This window comes from Argopecten irradians, chromosome 3 (genome assembly GCF_041381155.1).
Source record: "Argopecten irradians isolate NY chromosome 3, Ai_NY, whole genome shotgun sequence".
In the NCBI taxonomy this organism is placed as follows: Eukaryota; Metazoa; Mollusca; class Bivalvia; order Pectinida; family Pectinidae; genus Argopecten; species Argopecten irradians.
Window position 1 is genome coordinate 40,367,285 of NC_091136.1, and position 12,489 is coordinate 40,379,773.

The 12,489-nt window shown below is 34.6% G+C and overlaps 1 protein-coding gene across 1 annotated transcript; it reads right to left on the bottom strand.

The window, feature by feature from the left end:
* Nucleotides 1-1,444: 1,444 nt before the first annotated feature.
* Nucleotides 1,445-8,381, bottom strand: LOC138318579 (uncharacterized). The gene is made up of 5 exons (XM_069261077.1): nt 8,199-8,381; nt 7,296-7,380; nt 6,615-6,775; nt 4,741-4,860; nt 1,445-2,312 (listed from the first exon to the last, which is right to left on the bottom strand). Exons 1-5 carry the CDS (start codon nt 8,352-8,354, stop codon nt 1,977-1,979), a joined length of 858 nt encoding a protein of 285 aa, XP_069117178.1. The 5' UTR covers nt 8,355-8,381; the 3' UTR covers nt 1,445-1,976.
* Between the last annotated feature and the right edge of the window lie 4,108 nt (nt 8,382-12,489).

Sequence of the window (12,489 nt, forward strand, 5' to 3'; positions counted from 1 at the left end):
TATCTTAACACTATGAACAAACACACTTTGTGTGATCTTCATATTTTTGAAGATTTTGTGTTCATAAACATTATTTATGACCAATATAAATTAAAACATCTGGAAGTAAAATATAAGATTTAACAATACATGCATGCTCATCTGTTTCAGATGCATGGGCATTTATAATAGGATATGATCCTAAACTTTTGAATCACCATAACATGAATACCTTGTTTTCCTTACATCTTACTATCACAAGCAGATCAAGACTTAGGCTGTCTTTCGATTTCCTTTCAAGTACATTTACAGGGACAGGGCTAAAGGAAACTGTACATGTGAAGGTATCTATGATTTCATTCATTTCTTACATCAGTTTGAAGAATTTCAATACTTTTGCTTATTGAAACAATTGATTCTATGAACAAGTCTTCTAAATTGGTTTAATATCTTAGTTTTATGTGCTGTTACCAACCATGTCCACAGTATTGAAAAAGGTACCTTGTAAATATAACAAGAGGCCCAAAGGGCCTTAACGGTCATCTGACTACCTTGGCAATAGTAAAATTAACTATATATGGTGTCACTTTGTTAGGACCATGTCAGGATCATTTTCAATTTCTTTCAACAAATATTATTTCAAACAAGAGGCCCAAGGGCCTTAACATATAGGAAATTAATTAGATATAGTGTCATGGTAGCCATCTTCCATTTGGGATCAACCAGAGATGTAACAATACTTTGTCGGGACCATGTCAGGACCATTTCATGCAAGTTTCAGCCAAATCGCACCGGTAGAACTTGAGAAGAAGTTCAAAATGTGTTTTCAAGATGGTGGCTGTGGCTGCCATCTCGGACTTCGGATTGACCCAAAAAATAACAACACTTTGTCAGACCATGTCAGGATCATTTCATGCAAGTTTCAGCCAAGTCGCACCGGTAGAACTTGAGAAGAATTTCAAAAATGGTTTTCAAGATGGCGGCTGTGGCGGCCATCTTGGATTTCGGATCGACCCAAAAAAAAACCAAACACTTTGTCTGGACCATATCAGGATCATTTCATGCAGGTTTTAGCCAAATCGCACTAATAGAACTTGAGAAGAAGTTTAAAATGTGTTTTCAAGATGGCGGCTGTGGCGGCCATCTTGGATTTCGGATCGACCCGAAAAATAAGAACACTTTGTCGGGACCATGTCAGGATCATTTCAGGTAAGTTTCAGCCAAATCGCACTGGTAGAACTTGAGAAGAAGTTCAAAATGTGAAAAGTTAACGCACGGCGGACGACGACGGACGAAACATGATGACTATAGGTCATCCTGACCCTTCGGGTCAGATGACCTCAAAAAGAGTTAAGTTCTACGAATTTAGAACTGACTGGAATTTTTACAATACAGTATAGTAATTACAGATCAGTTTCATAATGACTGCTTCAGGTGTAATTCAAAAAAATATTATACATAAAAATTTTCAACATCAATTTATAAGCCATTTAATCTTTAAAGGAACTATATTGCTACTAAAACATAACTTATGGAAACTTATCCAATAAATAAGTTTTTACTAAAAACACCACTGAAATATCTATACCATGCATATATATCAGTAAAATGAAAAATGAATCTTTTCTCTGATATTCCCTCCATTCCAAGACCACCTTTTTTCTGAAAATTTGATTACATTACACTATAAAGTTTTAATAGCATAAAACTCAAGATGGCAATTGTTCTGAATTTCTAATAAATACAGTGATATTGAACATACATAAAATAGTAACCTCCCTACAATATTGCAAAAATTGTCTCATATTTCAACTGTAAGAATGTAAGATTGCTACTAGTACTGTAGAGGATTTCACTTTTTCAATTGCTCCAGTAATCAAAATCCAACCACTGTATGTATATCCCACCTCTTTTATATCATTGACACATATTTAAAATTAATAAAGTGAATTTTTGCAAAGGTGAATTTCAGTTTTTAAAATGTTTCTGTAATACTTTCAAGACTTTAAACGAGTACTGTCTGTATTTCTGGCCGCAACACGTGGAGAACATCTTTTCCTTGCACTCACAGTTACATTTTTATTTGGTGTGACTTTTAAATGTCGGAGGGGTGATGAAGCACTTGCTAACCTAGCAGAATTGCGTCTTTTTGCTGGAGATATATAGTCATTGCCTCTTAGTTTTCTTTTCAATGGTGTAATGCTCTCTGCCATTTTGCCTTCATCTGGGGTTGCATTGAATATAATCTGATCAGTTTTACAAGTTTTACTGGTTTCACTGATTTCCACAGCCTTTTCCAAATTGTTGAATCGTTGAATTAAAGTTGTTGTTTTCTGTAATGGTAAAAATAGTTCAAATAAGATAAAGATAGATAGGTCGGAATATTTCAAGCACGTTTCAACTGAATCCAATTGGTAGAACTTTAGATGCTTTAAACTTTCAAAGAAAGACATAAGTTATATGGCCAAATTGACCCAAAATTTCGAAGACAGATAAACATTTATGTTTTGGAACATACTCAAGTATTTTATCCAAATGGGATCAAAGGGGACATCATTTACCTTTAGTAATGGAGGAAACGGTAAATGTAACCAACAATATAGATGAAAAAAACCTCTTATTTGAAGAAATTGCCAATTTAAATTAGAACAAAAGCTGCTTCCTCTTTGAAGGTAAAAGATTATCTTACACGATCAATGATATGTGGGATTACCAGTTTATTTTATTTGTAAGAAATAGATTGAAAAAGAAATCTATGGCCAAACAAATTAGACCATGGACAAAAAAACAGACAACATTATGCACCATCAAAACTTTGAATTGAGGGGGGGGGGGGGGCTCAAAATGGTAATTATAAGGTCATTTATAGATGCGTTGAAATTGGGATGGATTAGAAGATTACTCAAAAAGTCAGGCAAATGGCAAATTATTTTAAAAACACACATTGATTTTAACATGCTTTCACACTGTGGTCCTGATTTTGTAGGGCTATGTAAAACCCCTATTAAAAATAAATTCTGGAAAGATGTTTTTCTAGCATGGACAAGGTTTAATCTTAAGGATGATATTATAAAAACACAGAAAAAGAATTTCCTCTGTGGTATAATGCTAATTTGACTATTGGTGGTAAAACTGTTTTTTATAAGGCTTGGTTCAAGAAAAACATTACTGTAGTAAATGACTTAGTTATAAAAAGTGACACACTTACTTTTTACAGAAAAAGAATTTCCTCTGTGGTATAATGCTAATTTGACTATTGGTGGTAAAGTGACACACTTACTTTTTACAGTTTTGATGAATTCATACAAATTTATCAGCTTAATACTAATTTTTTAGAATATCAGGGTTTATTATCTGCTATCAGAAAACATCTGAATGAAGCTGACTCAGATAAATGTCAGATAGAATATCCTTTTATTCCTTCTAATATAGAATATTTCATGAGGAATGTACAGGGCTCAAAGTATCTGTACAATATAATGACAAAAAATAATATTACTCCTACAGGGGAGAAAATGGGAAGACTTAGTTCAGTTAAATCATTTGAAATGGGTTGATATATATAAAATTCCCTTTACAGTAACGAGACATTCTAAGCTTCAGTGGTTTCAATATAGATTAATACATCCTATCTTGACCACAAATTCTTCAATGTTTAAAATAGGATTGTCTGCCTCTCCTCTCTGTAATCTTAAACAAGAAACAATAATTCACACTATGTGGGAATGTCAAGAAGTGCAGAATTTTTTACAAAGTTTAGAAACACTCTTCGACACACTTATTATTCCATTTTCCTTTAATAAAGAAAAATTCCTTTTTGGTTTAATTTCACAAAATCTCCATCAGATTTCATACAAAATAGACAATATAATTCTCATTTTGATTAAATACTATATATATGTAAGTGTAGATGTCTCAATAAAAGATTAAATCCATATGTAGCAAACACGGAAATCATGGAATACTAAAATATTCAGAACTATATAATTAAAAGCCAAGGTAAACAAGAGCTGCAGATTTTTAAAAACGAATGGAAAAAATGGATGACTCTGGTACAGCTAGGTGATTAAAAGTTATCAATATATATGTATATATATTATCCATGCAAAATAAATTCGAACCTTATAATAATTGGTATAATAATTTATCTTATAATCTTTAAATATTACTCTTACTAACCCAGCCTCACCTCCGCTCCTAGAGCTCCCCCCCCTCCCCCCTCTCCCGTTTTTTTTTCCTTCTATTTTTTTACCCACCTTTCCCGAAGTCCGTTTCCCAAACTTTTCTCTCTCTATTTCTTCAACTATTTCTTCTTCTTTGTTTGTTTGTTATTGTCACGTGCAGGTGTCTTATGTGTAAGTTTGTATGGTTTGTATGAAAATGGGTGTGTATGTATGTAATCTATAAGTCATGGTATGAGTCTGTGCATATAACTTAGTCTACATATATAAATGTATATGAGAGTTAAACTATTAATTAGTGGAGGGAATTACTTATGTATTATAATTCATACAAATTAAGCTTTATAATGGCCTACTCCTTTTTTGGCAATATCGTTAATTTCAAATTTATGTCTCAATGTAAAACAAATTACATGCATAATATGTGTTAGGAATGAAAGTTGTATCTTGTTTATATATTATATAACTGTCTGATAAAAATTTGGAAAAATATAAGAAATACAAAAAAAACCAACAATTTGAATGGGTGTACAATCATCAAAATACACTGTAATTTCCTGACATTATCTGGATATCTTACCTTGGTAAGGTTAGAGATGGCAGTGCCAGCCTCTGATAGTCGATCACAGGTGACGTCATCATACACCAAGGGCTCATTACTGACAGGTAACTTATCTTCAGTCACGACACGTACCTTGCTCTGTGAATGTAAATGCAGCACTGTAACTAGTCACACACACCACCATGACATCTTCTATCATATACTCCAAGTTAACTTAAGTAGTACAATTCAGGAATGACACAATTATTTACTTGTGATTGTACAGCAATGGTAAATAATATAAAGGTACATCTGCACTACTACCAGATGACTCATCAGATAATTGATATAATGATGAATAATAAACTGGGTGCATTATGATTTTGCATTAAACAACTGTTTACATAACACACATAGTTATGAATTATAATTGGAAATACTTAGTCTGTTAATATGCACATTTTCACACAAATTGAAAATTGAAGTCAAGATCATATACTATATAGATATTTCTACGATTTAAGAAGAGGCCCAAGGGCCTTAACGATCATCTGACTACCTTGGCAATAGTCAAATAGTTAATTTGATATGGTGTCATATGGTAGCAATCTTCCTTTTAGGATCAACCAGAGATGTAACAACACTTTGTCAAGATCATATCAGGATCATTTCAGGGAGGTTTCAGCCAAATCACTCCAGGAGAACTTGAGAAGAAGTTCAAAATGTGCTTTCAAGAAGTCGGTTGAAGCGGTCATCTGGAATTCGGATCGACCCGAATAATAACAACACTTTTTCAGGAACACGTCAGGATCATTTTAGGCAAGATTGAGCCAAATCTCACTGGTAGAACTGTAGAAATTTCAAAATGTGCTTTTAAGATAAGCGGCTGTGGCGGCCATCTTTGATTTCAGAATGACCCGAAAAATAACATTACTAACTTGATCGTGACTATGTCAGGATCATATGATGCTAGTTTCAGTCAAATCACTACTGTAGAACTTGAGAAGAAGTTCAAAATGTGTTTTCAAGACGGCAGTTGAAGCGGCCATCTGGAATTCGGATCGACCCGAATAATAACAACACTTTTTCAGGAACACGTCAGGATCATTTTAGGCAAGATTGAGCCAAATCTCACTGGTAGAACTGTAGAAATTTCAAAATGTGTTTTTAAGATAAGCGGCTGTGGCGGCCATCTTTGATTTCAGAATGACCCGAAAAATAACATTACTTGATCGTGACTATGTCAGGATCATATGATGCTAGTTTCAGTCAAATCCTACTGTAGAACTTGAGGAAAAGTTCAAAATGTGTTTTCAAGACGGCAGTTGAAGCGGCCATCTGGAATTCGGATCGACCCGAATAACAACACTTTTTCATGACCACCTCAGGATCATTTTAGGCAAGATTGAGCCCTATGTTACTTGTAGAACTGTAGAAATTTCAAAATGTATTTTCAAGATCAGCGGCTGTGGCGGCCATCTTTGATTTCGTAATGACACGGAAAAAAAGATCACTTTGTTGGGACCATGTCAGGATCATTTCATGCAAGTTTCAGTCAAATTGCACCTGTAGAACTTGAGAAAAAGTTGAAAATGTGTTTTCAAGTTGACGGCTGTGTTGGCCATCTTGGATTTCGGATCAACCCGTAAATAACAACACTTTGTCAGGATCATTTCATGCAAGTTTATGCCAAATCGCACAAGCTTAAGTAGATCTGGAGAAGACAGTGTGAAAAGTTTACGCATGATGGATGGCACACGGCGACGACGACGGACGAAACATGATGACTATAGGTCATCCTGACCCTTCAGGTCAGATGACCTAAAAATACAAAAATATAACAACACAAGTTAAGTCTGACACATAAGTTAAAAACAAGTATGTCAGCCAATTTATTTAAACCTATTACTCACTAAATACTCTGTTTCAGCAGCCATCACTTTCTTTGCCTTGGACTTGAATCTCTTCCCAATAGTTTTCCTATTATGAGCTACTTTAACTAAGACATCATCATTTTGTTTTGATAATGTGTCTGTAATGTGTGTCTTCTTTGCCATGTCCATTGGTTCATATTCTTTTAAAAAAAGGAGAATAAAATTATGTCTTATTAATATGTAAGTAGTTTCATTTTTATAACTAAAATTTCCAATTTTATTAATGATATATTTAAATCCAGCAACCATAAAAAAATAAATGTCATTGCACTAACACACATGCAATACAACAAATGACTCACTTTTGTTGTAATCTAATGGAAAAGAAAATCCCTTAATCATCTTTAGTTTGTCTTGCTATCTGTTATTTACAGTACTGTACCTAGCTAGTTCACTTTCAGTTCAGATAGATTTTTTTTATATCTAGACATGTACTTTAGTCAAGCGATTATTACTTAACTTTCTTTTTTCGTTTGATTTCATTTTCAGTTAAAGTTTGTTACGTGCCTTATTTGACCTAGAGCAATTAAGCTTCCTCATTTGAACTTCATACATGTTTTTATTTTGTATTTTATTCCCCTTATCTCATCAGAGTACAAAAACATTATTTGATGAATAGTGTCTTTTTTATTGAATAATTGAAATTGTAACATTTTTTACCTGAGGTGCAATCCTCATCATTCCCAGCATCACTCCAGCTCTGTCCATCAATCTCGAGATTTAACTTGAAGGCTGAATCGAAGACCTAATGAAAAAATGTATCAGCGATGAAAAGAAACAATAACAGATATATCTCCATGGTGCATAAATATAAACTTTAATTATTTTATATCGATTGAGTAACAAGTTATATAACTTATGTAAATCACTCTCGATGGCCCGGTTTTAAGCGTGCAAGGGGTCTTAGTGTGGGAGGAAACCGGAGTGCCCGGAGAAAACCCACTTGATCGGGCAGGTGACCCCTGACCTTTTCACGTCCTTGTCGGGGATCGAACCCCGGCCGGCTAGGTGAAAGGCGAGCGGCTTAACCACTACACCACTCGATCACCCAATTCATGTTGCATATATTACATAGTAGGCCTCATTACAAAACTGTTCCTCCTTCACCTTGTCTGCCTTAAAATTTGTAGTTGACTTTAGTGATCGAGTATTGAAATTACCACTTACTTTTTTATGGCCAACAAATATATGTGTGCTTTATGATAATTGACAGAGAATGTCACTTCGTTGGGCCAAAACACTGGAGTTGGACTTTGTTATCCGGGTTGACCAAAGACAAAAAATACCAAATAAAAAAGAAAGACGTCGACTTTGAGTTTGACAGTCAGATTGATGTCCCCTGATCAGAATCGCCTGATCATGATCAAATAATTATGATCGATGATATATGCCGATAACGCCATGTGATTAGCTATGTTCGTCGCATTAGCTTGCATTTAATAAAGCCGTATGTACCAAGAGTCGTGAGAACGGACACATAAAGCTTGATCTGTCGAAAACATGACCTAATTTTGATTTTTAATTTTGACCAAAACAGCTGTAGCCAAATGGACAATAATTTACCTCAATGAATCGTGCCTTTACTGTAGTTTTCTGTTGCTCATTCGTACTCTCATTTTCATCTATTATCTTGGTTACATCTGCTTGTATACAGTCTCTAATGTTTACGGCGGTGCTCCGACTACAGCAAGAGACTTTCGCTGTTGTGGCTTCCGCCATTTTAAATTTCGCCCCGCTATATTGACAGACATGCGCAGAAGGAGAAGGACAAACAATAACATTCTCTGTCAATCGAGCGCTTGACTTGTAAAGAGACAAATTTTATATGTGTGATTTCACAAGCAGCAGCATGATGTTGCGATATATTAGGCCTAGCTTGATTCATACAATAAAAGCTATAACGTCAGACAGAGACATAGATAGTCTTAATGTCTACGCCTGTGTTAGGCACTGTAGTGTAGATTGGTAGTGTACGTAAGCGATTGGTTTATGTTTGGGCGCTTTCCATTTCAGGTTAGGCCTACAATGCATAGCATACTTTCTTATTAGGCTATCTACATGTATGCTCGAGGACTTTGCATCGTGGTGAGATCAGAAGCTTATAACCACCAGTATGTATGGCAAGCCAAGTTACTTTTTATTCTTTTATTCCGATATCGGAATTGAATTTCCGGAAATTCATTTCCGATATCGGAAATTCTAATTCCGATATCGGGAATTAGAAAACAATTTCCGATATGGGAAATTCAATTTCCGATATCGGAAATTCAATTCCCGATATCGGAAATTCTCTCTACTCATTATTTGCATTGCAGATTATACTTCATTTCCGATATCGAAAATTGAATTATCGATATCGGAAATTGAAATACCGATATCGGAAATAGAAATACCCATATCAGAATTTGTTTTCTTATTTCCGATATGGGAATTAGAATTTCCGATATCGGAAATTGGAATAAAAAGTAACTTGGCTTGCCATAAGCATGGAATAAGACAAACATTCAGAATATAAGATAAGAATAGAAACATATAGTCTACAGTATGTTTAGACCCAAAGGTTTTTGATAAAAATTACAGACCTAACTAGCTCAAGAAGTTAAAATGTATCTTGAACACGAGGTGTTATTGTCAAAAATGTTTGGAATCAATATTACCCGAGACAGCAAAACATGGTACATTAATCAGGGTATCATTGCTGATGAAGGATGTGGTTTTCAACACAGGGACCTGGCACGAAAATTTTTAACCAACAGTATACATATATATACTGTTGGTTAAAAATTTTCGTGCCAGATATGTATACTGTTGGTTAAAAATTTTCGTGCCAGGTCCTGTGGTTTTCATGATCAGTCGAAATTCAAGAAATTTTCAAAGTACAGCATTTTCACTGTAGTGCTATTCTTGCGACAAATATAAAAAAAATAAACAACTAGTTATAAATCATCACAGACACCATAAACTTTTATATGACACAGAAATATTCTAACTTATGATGTATATTCCGTAGAAAGCGTAGTCACAGGGAACAAAACAGTAAGTTAATATCAAACACATGTGTATCACACTGGTGTTACTAATAACAGTAATTAATACACTGCAAGAGTGTAATATACATGTACGCTAATATAGCACAAAGTAAAAATTGACAGAAAATGGTTTATTTGGAGTTCAAACAGTTTATAACGCTGTGTCACACAAGCATCAAAATACTAATTGATATTAGATTACATGGAAAAACAGTAGACGAGTTAAAAATCATTCTTTGAAGGAAGACGTCAAAAAGTGGTAGTCTACAGAGTAAATTCTGACCTTGTAAAAGTGGTAGTGGAGTTCATCAAGGGAATGTGGTAAGTCCTACCCTCTTCTTTGTATATGTATAAACGACTTGCCAAAACATAATAATGGGAAAAATCAAAGCTTTTCATAATTAACCCCAATGATGTGCGTGTATACATAGATAGTTTTAAAACGACTTGCTGCAATATTGTAGCTCAAAAGACTTTTATTAGACAGAAAATGGTGTCGTTTAAAGGTATAAGAGGCCGGGTACGTATATTCGTTCTATAAAACGACATGCTAGTGTATTGCTATAAGGACGTAAAATGAAGATGCTAATCTTGTATTGTAATAATTACGACATTTTGTACAGTTACACTGTTCTGAGTGAAAAGGGAACTAAATCGACCAGGGGCATAGGAAGCGTGGGGGGAGTGGCAGGGGGGGGGGGCACATATGTCTTTTTGCCGCCCCCCTTGCCCCCCCCCTATTTTCGCCGAATGAAATGTTCTATGCACATTTGAAAGAAAAAAGGTCCTCCTGCACATTTTTCGTACTTCATTTTAGAAAGTTTTCCGCTGCGCGGCGTGGTTCCTCAAACCTTCTAGCAAGTATATTTATAATGTTCACATCTCTAGACTAAAATGTCCATCAAGGGATTATACTATTTCAAAAATTGTCTATTAAGATTAATTTGTTTATATGTCGTAGCAAGACAATTAATTCATTATTATTTTGAGTTACACAACAATGTGCTGATGGTGTGAATCCGGTATGTTGTCATCGAGCAGGGTTGTATAATGATATCTTATCATTTCTAAATGCAGGTAACTTTAAATAGAAAAAATACCGTTTTAAGAACGCTTTAAAATCATCAAAATGCTTTGTAAAACTCACGCTCGTAAATTCATCAAAATGCATCGTAAACCTCATCTCAGCCATTCTAAATCGTAATATTTTTTTTTCGCGGGGAGACCCAACGACCTCCGAACACTAAAGTCTCTCGCCTTTGGCGCTCGTAAATTCATCAAAATATGTCGTAAAACTCATCTCAGCCATTCTAAATCGTATTATCTTTACCCGGGGGAGACCTCAGGACCCCTAAACAACAAAATTTCGCGCCTCCGCCACTCGCAAATTCATCAAAAGACATGGTAAGGCTCATCTCAGCCATTCTAAATCGTAATATATTCCCCAGGGGGAGACCTCCGAAACCCCGCACAACAAAATCTCGCGCCTCCGGCGCTCTCAAAATAATAAAAATACATCGTATTTAAACTCATCAGTCATTCTAAATCGCAATATTTTCCGCGGGGGATACCCGCGGACCGTCATACACCCAAAATTTCGAGACTTCAGCGCTCGCACGCTAATTTGCGTATTCATTGATTTCCTGTTAGCGAAGCCATTGCCTATAGATATGTACAAGGATTATATGTAATGATATAGGGAAAAAATGAACAACGGTTACACTTTTATTCTTTTATAATATTTTGTTTTATTGTTGAATGAATGAAAGGCAATTACAACTAGTCTTATTTTTATTAAATTGGTCAAGATATGCTCTCATGCTGCGAGGTCAGATCTTTAAAGAAGTTTAAAGAAGTGATTACATGCACATGCATAAAGTGTGATACACCTTCGGGTGTCTAAACTACAGACGTGGGTAACCCAAGATTGGTGTGATAAAGCCTAGGTGAGTCATTACTGAGTCTTGTTCATAGCGTAACCAATGTTGTCGGTGTGTTATTTTTGCAGTACTTACACAATGTAGTCTGATAAGAAATTAAGATTAACCAGGATGTATCTATAGTCATGAATGTATTTTCCCCAATTTCCCGATGTCATTTCAGGAACTCTAAAACAATTTCCTTAAACGTAACTGTTATCGAACTCGCCCACTAACGTCATTGTACCCAAATTGATACTGTACCCAAATTGATACCCTAATTGAAAAAATGCCTAAAACATTTGTGTTGTTAAAGTTTACCTCATTTCTCAGTGGTGATACCAAAGATGCATCATTTATTGATAATTATACTAAGTTTTATGTAACTATTTCTGTTATTTTCTCTGAAAGATAACGTTGAAATTGATAACTCTGTCTGAAACGTGTTAATCCCTAGAAATGTGGCCGTGCGACAATTACTATTTGTACTATAATAGTGTTTTTTCAAAGCGTAAGCCCCTTAAAGAAATTTTTTCTTAAATAATGAAATTGAAGATACAAACACTTAACAGAAATAGATGAAATATAGTTGCCACACATTATTTTTTAATTTAGTCACGTGCAAATTGCTCTTTGTATAGCGTTATTTCTCCATCTTAATTTTTACTAAAACTGTTACTAGATTCAAGTATTTTGTAACTTGATTGATTCATAATTATGTTTGTAGTTTTTTTACATTGAAATTTTTTACAATCATTAAAAATAATTAATAGTGGTCTTATGACATATACACCACATTGGAACTATATAAGCTTAGGTGAATGCCACAGAAAACTGATTTTAAATCATTTATATATCACACAAGTCATTACGTGGTGTTAAAGTTTGTATGCTCTTTTTGAAAAC